We start from the raw sequence: 17,208 nt of genomic DNA, 5'->3' as shown, positions 1-17,208 counted from the left end.
TAATTTTTATAAATAATTTGGTGAATATAGTTAAATCCTCCAAAGGCGTAAAGGAAGCTATATAATATAATTATTTCCTTCAGATACGGCTAGACTGATTCTTGCGAAATTGTATATTTATATTCGGCTCATCTCCCTGATTGATCCCCTTGATACCGTTGCAAACTATTTTTATACCCCTAAGTGATAAGGCCCACCACAAACACTTTGTTTTTGTTTTCTTGTTACTTTTATCTTATAATTTTTATGATGAATTAAAAATACATATAAAGCTTATATTTTTCACCGAGACATATTAGTTTATCAATTTATGTTAAACTCTAATCTTAGCTGACACAAGATCAAATATCACTTGAACAATTTTTCCAATTTTATAACGTAAGAAAATTCTACATTCTAAAGTATGAAATTAAATTTTATTTTACACAATAGAACTTGTAAAGAAAATTAAGATTAAAGATATTTCTTTTTCTCTTATTACGTAAAATATAGACAATAGACTGAATAGTTAGTGAATAATCGATGAGAAAAATTGCTTCACCAATGCTGAACACAGGAAATTTTCGCTCACTGAACTTCAGCCTGATTTTTTGCTGCCTTTTATGAATAGCGATGCCTAAAATATTACAAACCGGTTTCTAAATAGCATTCTATAGCTAGATAAAATACTTTCAAATATTTGCATTTTGATTATGCAACAATATATGATAATAATGGATTACAATAAAATGAATGTCTCCTGATACCGCTCTTAGTTCAGATGACCACCTAAGCCAAGGTCCGTCCTTTCAGAGGTATCCTTGAGACTAACATGCGCCACGTTAGTCCCAAGGGTACCTTATCGGGCGAGACCCTTTATTGCCGAATTGAGAATTTCAAGGAAAGATCCGATTCGGACTACCCATCCTAACCGATGACGCTGTCTAAGCTAATAGTGCTAATCTACAAGTAGAAAAAAATGAACAGCTAAAATTATAAAAAACATTTGTGAATATTTCTTAAAATTAAATTTTGCGAAACTGTTTTTTTTTTTTTCAACCTTATCCACAAATTATTACCGTCAGTCTATTAGTGTCCACTCCTGACTTAATCCTCATTAATAAAGGTGATTTTCTTAATATTGAGCACTATACAATCCTCTCTTAGCTACTGTCGTTCCTATGTTGTCAGTCTATTGGGCTTCGGTGTTACTTAAACTTGTAATCATTTGTATTTGAAAGACATGAAATTACTTTACTTCTCTTGCTAAATAATTCATTTCCCTTTTGCGTAACAGCAAATTCTCAAACATTACGTTTGCCATAGCCAATTCCCTTTTAGAGATCTGGAATTCATCGACGATCATTAGAAATGAGTAATTTTAGAACATGAAACTATTACAACAACATAAACAGCTTTAGGGTTGCGGTTCCTAATTGTACTCATGTCGATTAATTCTTCGTACCATCTTTCCTGCTTAAATTTTATACAAGTATCAGCTCAAAGTGGCTTTACTGCTAAAAACATCCTCAAGGATATTTCATATACATATGTTGTGGCATTTAAAGTTTCTTCAATACTGCAAAAGTTAGAAAATATAGATTTTAATAAAAATGAAACCTAATAAATAGCACCTTCGTCTCAAATATCACGGAACGATTCTTTAATCAGTATAGTACTGAGTAAACGAGATTTTGAAAATTGCAGGTTCAAGGATTTTTTATTCTACATTTTATTTTTGAATTTTAATTCAAGTTTCCACGCAACATTACTTTGATGTTAAAAACAGAGTTTTGCAATCTGAAAAATTTAATTTAAAAATTATGACAGGTTTATTCCACCGGGTTTATATAAGAAATAAACAGAAATTTAGAGCGTTTTACAGACAACAATAACTTTACCAAACTCGAAATAGTGCTTATTAACCGTCACATTAACTGCCATGTGGCTTATTTTTTTCTATAGATGATAGAGTCTTTCTAAGATACAAAACATTACATTGGCACTAAATGACGGCCATTTCCTCTGTTCGGAGCACAAAATTTTTAGTTTAGTTTTTTATCTTATTAAACGGGTCCTTGATTGGATTTCTACTTAAGAATAAGTAAAAAAAGAAACCAAACTATTTCTAAACGAATTATTATTAATGACAATGTCGTAGACGACAATATTATGGAGGATAAAATAACGTATTGTAAAGAACAGTGAAAAATATAAAAAACTACATCACATATCTACCATTTAAGAAATCAGCGGACTATCCGTTCAAGCTAATTTTTTTGGCAATGTAGTTAGTCATTGCAATAATTACTGCATTATTAATATTTCTTCTCTTGCGCATTTATTCAAGAATATAAATAAAGATAAAAGAATAAGAATAATAAGAATATAAAAGAGCACACACACACATGCAAGAATATAAATATATTTTTTTAATGTATCTGAAATGACAGTTGTAAATTTTTGTAAATATAGTGTCCCAAACTGTATCAAGTAAAAATAACATCATTTACTATTCTTTTCATAGCATTCAGTTAAAATGTTAACTTAAACAATTGTTGGTGCAGGTAAAACATTTACAATCTTTGGCATAGAAATAGTTTTAAAATTCAAGACAAAGATCCTTTGCTATTGGAACTTACAAGGCGGTAAAAACCAATAAAAATGCAATACCTGTTTATTTTAGTATACAGAATCTTGTATCTTGTGTGGTTAAATATAACGTAAAATCCATCCTTTTATAAAACTCAAAGGTAAAATCCTTAAATCAATAAAAATACATAGAATACATTTGTTTAAATCGGTAAATTGGTATTTGTTAAATCTTATCTACTTCTTATATCTAATCATTAAACCCGTCAGCTATATATTTCACAATTCCGTTACTACAAGTATATTTTGTTCCTAAATTATTAAGATTCTCAAAAACACATTTTTCATCAATCTATTTAACTTATTTATTTTTAACAATAATGAATTTGGTTAAAATCGAAATTATATCGGACATTTTAATAAAATGTTTCATGGAATGTATATTTTTTTAATTTAAGACAGCATGTTGCCCTTCTAAAATTCAAGGCGCGTCTGCTATATATACATATATAGAATTGAAAATCCATATTTAGTATTGTACCGTTAAGACGGTTAAAGATTTGACGTAAATGAACTATGTACAGGGACATTACAAACATGTAGGATAAAAGTTTAAAGTTATGGATTTTCGTTAGTTGGTTTAGACTTGACTAGGTTTTTAGACAATAATAATAATAATGAAAAAAACTAAAGCATCTTATTTTTCTAAATATTATTATTATAAAGAAAATGTAGTCATCTAGATAAATAGATCAAGTTCTCCTTATTTTAGTCATCAGAGTTGATTTCTAGAATAATAAAAAGAAAATATAAAAAAAATGGACAACATTTATTTATTAAATTCACTATAGTTAATAATTTTACAAATTCAAACACTTTTCACTGTAACAAATATAAAAATCGTTGTAATGATCTGTTTTTATTATGTTTAAGGTATTTAAAAATTGCTTCAAATTCAAATACGTTTAGACTCCCAGGACAATATTAAAATCCCCTAAGATATTTCAGCACACGTACCAATGAGTAAGTTTCAAACATTACAGGCGCATCAGTGATAATCGCTTCTAGCGGGCACATTGTGTTGTTATCTTAGCTAAATTACATTTCAGCTAAGAATTTATCTTGTCTTTGTTTTGATGATATAATATTATTGTTGCGATGTTGTTAATTTTGTTGTTTCAGCTGTATTCCTTTTGTGCCCTTCATTCAATCAATTAATTCAAATCTTATACGTCTTTTCATGCATTTTTTTTTAAATTAATCATAGCATGGGTACCACTAGTAAAATTTCATTTCAAGGTTCATCTTTGGAATGTTCATGATTTCACTAAATGTGATGGTTTTATGCCCATTATATTTTAACATTTAAAAATGTATTAAATAGATTCATATTAAATTTACAGTTCGCTAAAAACAAACATGATTAATGAATTTAATTTTTTATTTATTTCCTAAAATTAAGTAATTTTTATAAGTATAATTCCCCTGACGTTGCACAAATTGTCCTCAATTAACTTTCTCTTTCTGATAGTGTAGCAGAAGCTGATGAGTTTGTCTTTATTATTTCAAAACTTTAACATCAAACTAAACCCAGTTATTGAAGAAATATATATCTATATCGGATTTAAAACAAATTCGTTGTTTAAAGCGAGAGAGAGAGAGACGCCAGCCTCGCTAACGTCACTAATGTCACTTCTTAAGTAATAAAATTCACGTAGTAAAATCCGAAAAATATTAGTTTTATTTAAATGACTCGCGAAAGTCTTAGATCTCATAATATCACTTCTTCCAGTACGTTTCATGATATTTTAAAATGAAACTTCAATTCTCCAAAGGTTCTTGTAGTTCTCGCAGATTCTTCATAGTCACATTCATCAATGGTCCGCACTCACTAAACTCTGCCGTCGTGCGTCCAGACGTCGTATTTGTACCAGAATTCAAACATAGTTCTATTCTCCTTTTAAATAGTCTTTGATATCGTTTAACAATTAATTATGAATACCAATCAGTTTTTATAAAAATTGATGACAGCCTCAAGTTATTTTTATGTTGCATCCGTCATTAATGCTGATAGCGCCGATATATATTAATAAACAAAATGAATACAAATTTAGTTATACAGGATGCGGTTGAAGACCAACCAGAAGTTCTAGGAAAACAACAAGACTGACTTAGACGTACATTATAATATAAATATAAATTACGGAACAAAAAATTATCACCTATACCTACTTTTCTTCGTTGTAGTTTTGTTTCCGTGTTTTTTTAGGACTTCAATGTTAAGTAATAAAAAAATATCATTATTCTTATACCATTTGAACCCAAACCATATTTTTTTTTATCCTTGTTAGTAAATCCTGGGTACACGAAGAAGAAACTCGGGTCCACAATAATTTGCCGTTTCTAAAAGTTAAATCACATTTTTATCTTTATTAGCGAACCATGAAATAAGCAACGAATACATTCTCTGATATCTGAAAGAGATAAACATGTTGAATACAACCGATACCTAGCACAGGTCACAGGTCAATTCTAACTTGTCCACATTATAAATCATGGTTTATTCATTGTATAACACTCGTTTAACATAAAACCGGTTACGAGGTCAAACCATTCTGACGCAAAGAGCTACGTTTATAGGAAATTTACTATACAAGTATAATGTAAAGTTTGTCGTGATATAGTATGATACATAATATCCAAAAAAGGTCCGAATAAAAACAGATATTATAAAATTATTTGTATGAATTTAGTAACCAAATTCAGTTTTATTATATTTAATCATCACTTCAATGGAAACAAGTGTTTATTGATATATGTATATATAACAGTACATAAACACAATAGTTAACCTATAACATACGTTATGTATTTAAATAACATGTTCATTCCTGAACATTAGTGTTTTGTGGTCAAAAACAATCTCATATGATAAACTGAACAAACATAGGCTCCTCTAGGGAATAATGCAAATTCAAATTATAACATAGGAAATACAAAGACATTGCTATCAAAAAATTGGACCAATCAGAAATACTAGTTGTTGGATATAAGTTTTAGAAACGTTATTTTTAGCGGTGTATTTAATAAAGTTCTCGTTGTTTCCTTGATAACTTTACATAACCTTTAAATTACCTTTGAGTTAAATAGACTAATTGATAGATACAGTAAAATTAGTTTTGACAAATTAGTTGTAATTTTGATAGTATTCTTTTCTGGTCTTACTATTAATAGTTTTATTAGTTTTTGACTTAGAAGTTTATTAAAATAATAAATGTTTCACTTATAAATAAATAAAAATTTTGGTAAAAAACATATGACACAGGTCATTATTTAAATAATGCTCCATAAAATAAACTATTTTTTATTATTCGTTTTAAGTAAAAAATGTAAGTATGTCTTTATCTGGCAAACAATTAGTAAAATTGGTGAAATAAAAATGTAAAGTTTTACCCAAAACAAAAACCGAACGAATTCTGAATCGTAAATTTGTTCAATTTATTGTTATCTCCTCCCAAAACGCTTCTGGCGCCATTGAATCATACATTATTATATATTGTTTTTATGTTCTGCAAACAAATTTAGAACATTCATGTGAAAATAACGATTTTTGACACTTCACAATTCTATGTTACGATAATGAAAACATTTATCAATATATATATATGGAAAATGTCATTTATAAAATACTATCATTTTGAAAATCGATAAGCATATAGACGGCAATTTTTGAAGACGTAATATAGCCTAATAATTCACAATGTTACTAATTCAGCGCATCAATATTATTATTACATTATCAATATTATTATTATTATTATTACATTCGTAGTCGGCTCGTATTCGACTTTAAAGTAATTTTCCACTCAGATCTTTTGTTTTTTGTATAAAATTTTTGGCAATCAAGTAGCGGATACCACTTTTTGTGGACCTTTGTATTACGGATTCGTAAATAAAATATAACATAACTATGTACATGTCTTTACAAATATTACGTAAACATCATCTTACATCAAAATATTTACAATTACTCAACGTACATTTGAATTGATGAAATACTTAGTGTAAATTCTATTTAATATTAATTAGTGATTAAACATCAAATAATATTTATTTGAAATGAAGCCATATTCGTGTTCATTAAATAAAACCAATGGTTACAATTATTTGTCAGTGCATTACTAGCGGCTGATTTTAATTCACTAATTAATACCTTTAAAAAAGGAAAGGGTTATAAAAACAATATATTTTCATGTGCAATTTTTTACATTTTATAGGATTACTTATCATCCAAAATAGAAGCAAGACACCTCTGAGTTAAAGAAATGATAAAGTTTGTACTGTTTTTGTTGGCATTTGTTGTCGAATTCCTTATATATATATAAATGTATATTTATTAACGTCAAAAAAAGCATGAGGATAAAGAGAATTATAAACAACAGTATTTCGTTTCGTACTATGTTAGACAATATGTCTTTGAAATATTTACAAATTTTGATATTTTTTTATAACTGCAAAGTTGTTGTCCTAGAACATTTGACATATTATTTCAGCTTGACGTTTTTCGTTGCTAAATATAATTTTTATTGGTATGAAGATGAGACAACACTGTATATAACCTATGTTTGAATATTGCCCCAACAACTTGTAATTCACATTAAAAAGATCATGGTTTCTTACTTATTTCAACAGATTTTTATTCAAATACCCATTGGCTTTGAGAGGAAATTTCCTTACTTATGTATCGCATATGAAAATATACATCCTCACAGAGCACATAAAAAACGAGTAATAACTCTCCTGAACTACACAACTTCGATTGTAAATTGTAGAATTCTCTGAATTATATCGGAACATGGAACATAAAGTTCATTTTCCTGGTTTTTACAAATTTGAAAACTAATAACTACTTCTTCGGGAGGAATAGTGAGGGTTATTAAAATATCAAATGAAAAATGCTCTTCATCAACTGGTCAAACAGATACACTATTTGATAAATGGAACAAAGGACATTTAATGAAATGAACTAATCAACTACAAGAAACTTCAGGGAACGTAGACTTCTCATCAAAGATGTTGGTACTACAAACTTAAAAAGAAATAATGCTACAGTCGCATAAATAACTTGAGCATAAACCATCCTAAAACTCTGTATGTTCGGTTTGTAATTGGGTTTATAAAATTAGTTGAAAGCCTATTTGAGGAATTCATACGTACCACTTCTATATCATTATAAACATGTGGGCATAGGGGTCTGGAACTAATCCACAAACGAATATTGTATCATTAAATTAGATAAAAAAAAAATAACTTTGGCTCAAAACCTGATAACTCATCCTACCAACAGTCAGAATTGTAAAATGTTTGTGACAAACTTAATATTTATAACTAGATATCTTAATGGGTCTTCTATACATGTTATAATTTTAAGTAAGGTGAAATTTATATCAAAGTGGACGGACATTGAAGCCTCACAATGCAGTTCTAGATTAGCAAAATCGTCACTAAAAGGACAGAAAAATATCCCGTCAGATATATATTTTTTTAAAGTTATAGAGAAAATGTGGAAATTGTAAAAATAGACATCCTCATGGAGTTAGGCTTGAAACGATAAAAAAAATGTGCTTTGCTCGCATTATTAAATTTATCTAATAATATGATTTTTATATTTTTTTATCTTAAAGGATTATGGGCTTTCTTTGTTTTATTTAATGTTATAAGTAATTGGGAGTTTAAAATATTACACATTGTTGCAAATTAATATATTAAGTTAACAGGTAAAAATAAAGACGACTGTTTTAATGACGGCATCCATTGGAACACGTACTATAGTGAAAGTCGAACACGTACTAATTTCAGTTTCCACTAAATTTTGTATTATATTTTCTAAGACCTTTGAAATCTAGGTAGAATTTTCCTAGCACCTCATTATTATGAATTTAATAGTTATATATTAAAATGAAGGTCGCTTCTATCTCAATTTATTAATTAAATATAACGAGTAAAGAGACGTAATCGCGATCACGTGACAGGAAAGAGCGAATGCAGGTAGAAAAAGACTATGTGCTCTCATAGTGAAATTCAAACGTCTAAAGCAACAATAAAAAAAAATGTAAGATATTTATATATTTTTGAAATAATGCTCACCGTGTTAAAATTTCATTTAGATTTTGGAAATAAATTTTATTTTGAATTTTTATTGTTAATAGAAAAGTTTGTGTTTTTTTTATTCTTTTAAAGATTTACAGCACAATATATTTTTTTAATAAAAAAGTATTTCCTAGAAGTATAATCTAATATTTTTCATCACAATACTATAAGTATTATACTCATTATTTTTAAATCATTATACTTCGGCCAGCCTTGCCAATTTTTTTATACAATACTTAATCTTTAGTTGAAATAATAGAACATAATTTTTTTGACGGAAAAATACAAAGGTTATAAGAGTACAATCTAAAGTATCCACTGCAACGATTATAAAGATTAGAAACAATTACGAATTATTAATATTAATTTGTCTAGACATCATATCCTGAATGCCGTTCCATAAAATGTTAATAGTGTTTTATATCCACGCAAGAAACACAGAATGCTACACATAAATCTTAAATTTATTGTAAAAACATCATACATTCATCATTATTTCATCACTATTGATGACTTCTAATATATGGGAAAACCATTTAATATCCGTATATAAAACATCACAGAAATTGTATTTTATAATTAAAACCATAGCAGTTTAACGAAAATTGCTACCGAAAACCCTAGAGGCCTGCTGATAATTCGTATTCATTCACTGCCTTAATTTTTCTTTCTCACATCATTGCTTCCTTTGTAGCAAAAGAATCAACCCTGCGCTTTATTATTCAAACACATTCTAGGATTGTTCCAAATATAATTAAAAGACCGAAATTAATCGTCTGTGTGCGTTACGTCGGCCTAAGGTAATTAGCCTTGGTGTGTAATCTGTTGTAAAATATCTATTTCCTTCAACTAAAGCAAAAAAAAATCTCAATATAAAATGAACTCAACCAATGTTAAACACGCTGTAGTAACTACCTTATTGCTTGTTTTGTTTCATTATTTTTAATAACAAGTGACATCCCGTGTAATTATGTATATTATATTCATATTGTCTTTATACTCATTTTGAAAATTGTTGTAATATTTTATTTTAATTTTTTCATTTATTTTTCATAGCGGAAACGAATAAAAAAAGTATAAAAAAGTTTTTCAAATAGTTGTTAACAAGTCAAGACCTTATGTAGTGGTTTATAAAATACATAAAGTTTTGTGAACAAAGATAAGATACAAATTTAAATAATCATGCATTTGTCAGTTCATTCTGCTAAACAGGACACTGCAGATTGTTAGCACTTTTTTCATTTAATTATACATAAATCGAGGTAACTAGCTAACCATAATTTTAACGATTATTTGGTTTCCTTTATAACTTGGATCATACAATAATATACAGTTTTAATTCTTTACATTAAATATTACTTATCAATATATTATTAAATGACTAAGATAATTAAAGGTGATAAGAAGCAGTTTAATATTATATATTTTGAATAAGCCAAGAAATAAAATCAGTAAAATCAAGTCCTTCCAAATGTGGCAATTATAACTAGGTATGCAAACTCTAACTAAAGAAAAAGTTTTTTTATTTTATGACTGCGAACTGAGTTATGCCACTTAAGTAATATGGTCATCATTATTAAAGCCTTTCAAGGTTATTACATAACATTTAATTCCATCACGTACGTTTTGAAATTAGGAAAGCAGGGATAGGCGCTAACAATTTTTAAATTATATTAAGATATTCTTAGGATAGCAGTTATAACTGCTTTTTTATTTGGGTCAAATAGAAATGGTTTATATTATAAGTGACTAATTTTGTAATGGATATTAAAGTTTAATATAAATTCAGCATACATTTTAAAATAAATGAATGAAATATGTTAATAGTATATACATTTATTATCATAGAAAAACTTACTTTAAAATAATGTATAACATAAAAAAACATAAATGTTGGATGTTCCTGAATAAGTAAAAGGAAAGTTATTGTAGTAAGAGTATAAGTATATAATTTCTTTAAATAAATGAAATTTTATCATCGCAAACTTATTTAAAAACAACATTTATTATTTTAGTTCTTGACATAAGGTGATATGTCACCAGATATAACCGTTGAAACAGGTACAGAGTCAACAATCTTCGTTAATATTTCATTCAAATACTTTAAAATTTCATCAAATATCGTCTTCCCAAATAGCTTCGATATTATCTTCCAATTATCATTTATATATGATACAAATTGTTCACCTGAAATAAAAATGATTTAAGTTGTGTTTTCTTAAAATGTACTAAAGAAACATTATACTCATAGTTTTTAAAGTATTCTAAATTTATTATAAAATTTTACTTACTGACATCTTCCTCTCCTATAAATATGTTATCAGCTGAGACATGGAAATTTTGCATGTCATATGATAATTCAGTTTGTTCCACAAGTGGAGAAACATAAATTTCATTATTTTCTTTCCTTACCAAATTGTAGTAAAATGCTATGTCCATGTGTAGTTTTTCTAAAAAGTAATAAAAAATTACTATTTATTTCTCAATGCATTTTATACCCAAAAATAAGACAGATTTTTTAAGTTTCAAAAAGAGTGTCAAATTGAATAGATATTTTTTTTAATAAATGAATTGGATTTGTTTTTTATCCTTTACTCTTTCTACTGATGCTTCATAAAATTTATTTTTGGCAAAGTATTCTTCTGGTCCAGCAGAAAGTTTTCAATAGGTTATGATTCCCTTGTAAACTTTAACATATATGAAACAAATAAAGCACAAAAAGGGCCCAATAAATTTGATTTTAGAGACGTAAAGCTTTGATTTTTGAAAAACACTGTCTGTAAATTAATAATACAAAACTCCCACGTAGGTACGAAACTCAAAAATCATGGTTATAAAATCTTGACTGCTGTATACCTGCTTTAATTTCGCCATTTCCATTTCCATGGATATTTTTGCCTGCATAAATATGATCAGAAATAGGGTTTGTACCACTTACTAAAAATTTCCCTTTTACTTCAATATCACAAGAAATGCCAACATTAACAACTCCCTTTTCTATCTCGCAACTAAAATAAAGAAAAATATATTTAGTTTTTTCTCTTGATATACTATTTTTATTTTATTAAAATTCAAACGTACCTAAAACTGTCAATGACACAATCTTTAACCCCTAGGACATCTGCGTCTTCTATAGTAAAATTTAATAAACCTAGAATGGGTATGGTGATGTCTTTAATTTTAAATGGATCAAAAGGTGGGACTCCATACTCTGGTACTCCAGTTGAACTATATTCTATTATGATTTTCTGGAATAGGTTTTTCACACAATCATTGTCTTTAATGGCACACTTGGATAATGTATCAACTGAAAAAAAGAAAAACATTTTTTATGTTTGATCCTTTGTTATAAAAATTACAATGAATAAGTAAGCAGAATTAAGAAGGTGAGTACAAACTCCTTAACAATTTTTTATTTTTTCTTTATGAATTACCAGGTTATCGATAGATAAATAAATAATATATTATTATTGAGAGGAAAATGAATTTATAACGGGCATCAGTTCAACACGATTTGAAAACTGAAAATGATAACTTTCGGATATATATATATATATATATATATATATATATCTCAAGGAATGTCATGTAAGGCTGGTTTAAAAAAATCTGTGGGAATATTCGGGATAAGGTAAATCAACAGAACGATAAAACCAGTCAAGTGCAAATCCGACATTCTTTACGACCTGCGATCGATCTATCATCTTAGCAAATAAAGGGCGCAGTTTGTTTACAAGATAGTTTATTTCTACCCTGAAATTGGGTCACTGTTTTTTATGTTTCTAATTGGTTTCAAAGAATGGATAGTTAAAAATTTTGGTATCTTAAATCTAGAATATGAGCTATGAAAATTAGTTCTGGTAGAAACTATCATCGTTCTGAAAGTCTGACTAAATGTTTAATCTGTTTTAGCTTTAACGGTTTTATATTTCTTCTAAAGAACCCAGTTTTTCTGGTTTTTACTTGGTTTAATTAAACCTTCCTGTACTCGAGCTCAGAATGTCAATGAGTGTTTTGTTTACCTTGAACAATAAACTGCCGTCCAACTTCTAATAAATAAATAAGTAATAAAATGTACCAAACATGCAGCTACACATTTTTACTTCTGTTAACATTTTTTTTGTCGAAAAATTCTAGACATAATTTTCTAATCTATAAAAGGCTGAAAAGTTACATATACTCGTATGTAAAAGTTGTGGAGTAGTAATGATTTTTATGTTTTCGGAGTTTGGTTTTTGACTTTATTTTATTTTATGTTCTATGTCTACTAGAAGGTACCATTGCAAATGTTATCTATGGGTATCAGTCTTGCATTTTTTTTACGAAAAGAGAATAATGGTATTTAAACTTCAAATTACCCAATAAAAGTGGCTTATACACGAATTACATCAACCAATTCAAGATACCCCGATATGTGCTTATAGAAAAATAACTCAGACATATGTATACTCACCGAATGCTGATTGCGAAGATCCTAATAGCGTACATACTACTAATATGGCCCACTTTGATATCATTTTCGATGCTTCTTCGATTACTACTTTACAAATTATAATTCTATTGTAGCATAATTCGCTTTATATTTGAATTATTTTGAGAAAAAAACAGGATGTGTTAAAAAATATGTTGCATTTTAATTTTCAATTGTTAATGTAATCTGACCTCATAAAAATATGGATATTAAAATTATACACGTATCTTAAATGTTTATAGAGTTTATAATATTTTTTTAAATGCTCTATTCATTGCATTAAAATGAATATGGCATTTACAAAAAATATTTCCTATAATAAATTGACTAAAAAAAACGTAAGGTTTTACTTTTTTAGGCTGGTTTGAGTTATTTCGAGAGTGCTTAACAATTTGTGAAATTACTCATAAAATTACTTGTATTAAAAATTTAATATTATTGTTCCATGTTGACATCCGGAATCCATCTTGAGTCAAGCACCTGTCTTTTTAGCCTTTTAGTCCAGTTTTGACTCCCTTCCGGTGCAAGTGCTGCCCTCTAATGTGAATTTGGCGGGAGGAAACTTGCACATTTTAATAAATTGATAATTCTTACTTCAAAGCGAGCAGTAGTCCAGTTTTAAGAATACGCATTAGTAGTGATCATTTTTACAGTGTTTTAAGTGTGCAGATCGAAAAGTGTTAATATTTAAATATCGGTCTCCTTTCCAAAGTCATGGAATGTGAAAAAAAAAGTACGAGTGACAATGAATGTTCGTCACAAGATTCCAGTCTGGGCAGTTATAGATAGGTACAGTGTACCAAAACGATCTCGAAAAGCTGTAAGTAACTCACAATTTCAGTATCTGTCTCGACCAGTGGCTTCTTTTTTTTGACTACCCTCATTACGCAAAAAAAAAGTATAATGACATTTTAAATACAATTAATTCCCATTAAAATACTAAAGAACATGATTTAACAAGTGAGTTAACCCTGCGCTCTCTTTTGGAAATATAAAGTAACGAAATTCAAATACCACCATATCTGAATGAACCACAAATATTCAGAAACTAACTTTTACTAAACCAACGGATATACATTGATTTTAATTATCTCAAAAACAAATGTTTAATGTAACGATTGGAATGCGTTGCGTTTTCTTGATCATCAGAAGAAATACATCGCTATAGGAGTAAATGACGCACTTCCCTCGGAGGCGTCTCGGTGTACGGATCACGGTCTTGTACGGTACCCGATACCTGCATTATTCTCTCCCTGTCACATGGTGATAAAGAGATATCGTGGACATTGATTCTTACAATGATTGTCTGCCTTCATTCCCGGTTACATGACAACAAAGTGAATGTTAGATTTTCGTTAGTCTTGATAACTGGTCCTTCCAAAAGAGCTCGCATTGCAGCTCTTACAAGGGCTTTAATATCTCGAAAAGAAGAACTTCAAAAAGCTTAACATAAATCGTAAACTAATCTAGTGGTAATAGTACAAAATTAAATACGCAATTATTATTATTAAAATAACAATAATAATAATAAAAATTAAAATTAAAACTCTTTTAATAACATTTGGAATACTCCAAGATAACCATCGATTTTCCTCGAACTATTTGTGGTAATCACACTAATTTTCATACAATCTTGATGGGAAGATTTTTGAAAAAAAAAAATGTTATAGTAAACAAAAATACAAAAAAATTCCTACCGTTCCTTGACCATTATCAGAACAGCATAAATTTCCAAAATTACAAGGTGGCATTCAAAGACAATATCTGGGTTAGTTTATACGTACCGAACTTCATCTGTAGAATTATTAAATGAATTCGCAAACCTTTTTAACGAAGTCAGCTTTAATAAAGCCGACACCATCTTTATGAGTAGTGACAAAACTAAAAATACTCCAGAAATGCTACAGCTAATACAAGGTATGATAGATTTAAAAACATAAGAAAGAGCTAACATTACACTCAGTTTTCTATCAACATTCTTTCTGATCCCTAAAAGCGACGGTTCACAACGTCGGATATTTAATTTGAAACAGCTGAATAGCTTTGTTTATATAAAACCTGTCGAGCTTTTTTTTACAAAATGGATACTGGTTAGTGAAGCTGGATTTGAGCCAACCTTGTTTTCCCTGTTTGTTAAATTTATTACATTTGCATTTCATTTAATTTACCATCGGCACCTCGGATATTTGCATGCATGACCGACTGGATAGCAGAGTTTCTACGCCACCACTACATCAGATGCGTAGTTTATTAACACGATTTTTTATTGGCAAACCAATCGCCTCACATTCTGAGCGATCGGGTAGCCTTCACCATCAATATTCTGCAACAACTGGGATGGACAATGAATTTCATAAAATCTGTGCTGGTACTGACTCAATGTCTAGATTGTTTAGATATTTTTTGGGACACAAAACTGAACACGAAGTCCCTGTCGGAACCAAAGTGCATCGCCCTACGCATAGCACTTCAGCATCAGATTGGCCAAGGCAATTGGTCCCCCGAACGGGTCCAGTCCCTTTTGCGGAGACTCATCCTTGCCTCATTGGTTGTGTGCAGAAGGAGATTATACTGTCGGACACTGCATACCAAAGCCGACGATCTCCTTAAATCATCCATATCACCACAAAATACTTGCAGAACCAGAGATTCCCAAGTTACATTGATGTTTTAAAGCTGCCTTAGCGGTACTGCCGATTGGGCACTGACTGCCGATTGCCGATTGGGCTTGGGCATGGTAACGCATTGCATATCGATCGATGTCTCAGAAATCGGCTGGGCTGAGATGAAGCAGTCGAGCCAGTGGACCGAGGACCAGAAAGCATGGCATGTAAAGTACAAGGAATTTTAGGCTAACTTAGAAGATTTTGTCCACGAACAGAATCGATTAAACAATACCAACATTCTTTTCTTGGCGGACAATCGAACAGTGGTATTATATATAAATAAAAAAGGAAGTACCAGGTCGAAAACTGTTCTGAACTTGACTCGACAGTTAATATTGTTACTAAAAGCCCAGGATACTCAATTAACGCCTTAGATCAATACTTTACTACAGGTCATTACAACAGCGATATCGACGCACTATCTCTAATAAGAGCGTGTCCGGCGTGGCATCTAAATCTAAATACTACAGATAGATTTATCTGCGTAAAGTCGTCAGTGAAGCTACGACCTTGCCTGGATGGAGGTGGAAACCTCCAAACCTCTTTCCTCGAGGCTATAACACTTGAACAGTGCCAAAGGTCGCTTCATAACGATAGCTCCGTTATGGCATAATAGATTTCGAGCAGCCGATCTTCTACATTGATCTCTGCAAAAGTTTCACCAAATTCCCAACCTTTGTCAAGTCTTAGTACGACACCCCGACGGGAATTCACCCGCTGAAGGTCCAGGACCTTCATTTGGGTATCATGGCTAAAATGACTGACGGTTGGACTAATAAGGAAAAATCCTTGGTATTATATAGCTGGCAACAATCAATACTAAATACTTGTTTGTTTATTGTGGGTCATAAGTCGGTCAACTGACTACAAAAACCATATCTACCTAATGTCACCCCTTATCTGGCCCATTGGCCACTTGCATTATGAAGAGGGTTTGGTCCAGAACCGAGGATCGTACATAAATCTTTTATTCCAACTTTCACTTAAGTTCCTTGGAATATAGTTCTTGCATCAAACTATATGTATATATTCTCGTTAAACTCATTTTTCAAACTATTTCAGTACACATCTGGTAAATGTAAACAATTCATAGTGGGTACTGAGGCTAATAGCAATCTTGTGCCGCTGGTTGGAGGCCGCCCATCTGAGACCTACTATCTCTGGGCACCGCCTCGCCGGCGGCGACTCTGCCATGACGCCAGGGCTGCAAAATGCCCGCTCCAACAATCTGCTTGCATTCACAAGTAAAATCGCAGCCAGCTCATGGGTCTTAGGCCCCGAAGAGTTAACCTCGACCCCTCCTGCGGGAGCCCGATATGGCCTAGTTGTTGTAGCAATCCTGCTTTATTA

General features: G+C 30.1%; 1 protein-coding gene across 1 annotated transcript; it reads right to left on the bottom strand.

Moving 5' to 3' along the window:
- Nucleotides 1-10,592: 10,592 nt before the first annotated feature.
- Nucleotides 10,593-13,256, bottom strand: LOC116769596 (uncharacterized). Its single transcript, XM_061522569.1, has 5 exons — nt 13,175-13,256; nt 11,803-12,028; nt 11,578-11,729; nt 11,013-11,171; nt 10,593-10,908 (listed from the first exon to the last, which is right to left on the bottom strand). The coding sequence occupies exons 1-5, from the start codon at nt 13,236-13,238 to the stop codon at nt 10,733-10,735; spliced, it is 777 nt and encodes a 258-aa protein (XP_061378553.1). The 5' UTR covers nt 13,239-13,256; the 3' UTR covers nt 10,593-10,732.
- Between the last annotated feature and the right edge of the window lie 3,952 nt (nt 13,257-17,208).

This window comes from Danaus plexippus, chromosome 14 (genome assembly GCF_018135715.1).
Source record: "Danaus plexippus chromosome 14, MEX_DaPlex, whole genome shotgun sequence".
NCBI classification, from domain to species: domain Eukaryota; kingdom Metazoa; phylum Arthropoda; class Insecta; order Lepidoptera; family Nymphalidae; genus Danaus; species Danaus plexippus.
Note: the sequence above shows the minus strand (reverse complement) of the source record. Positions and strands in the feature narration are given on the sequence as shown.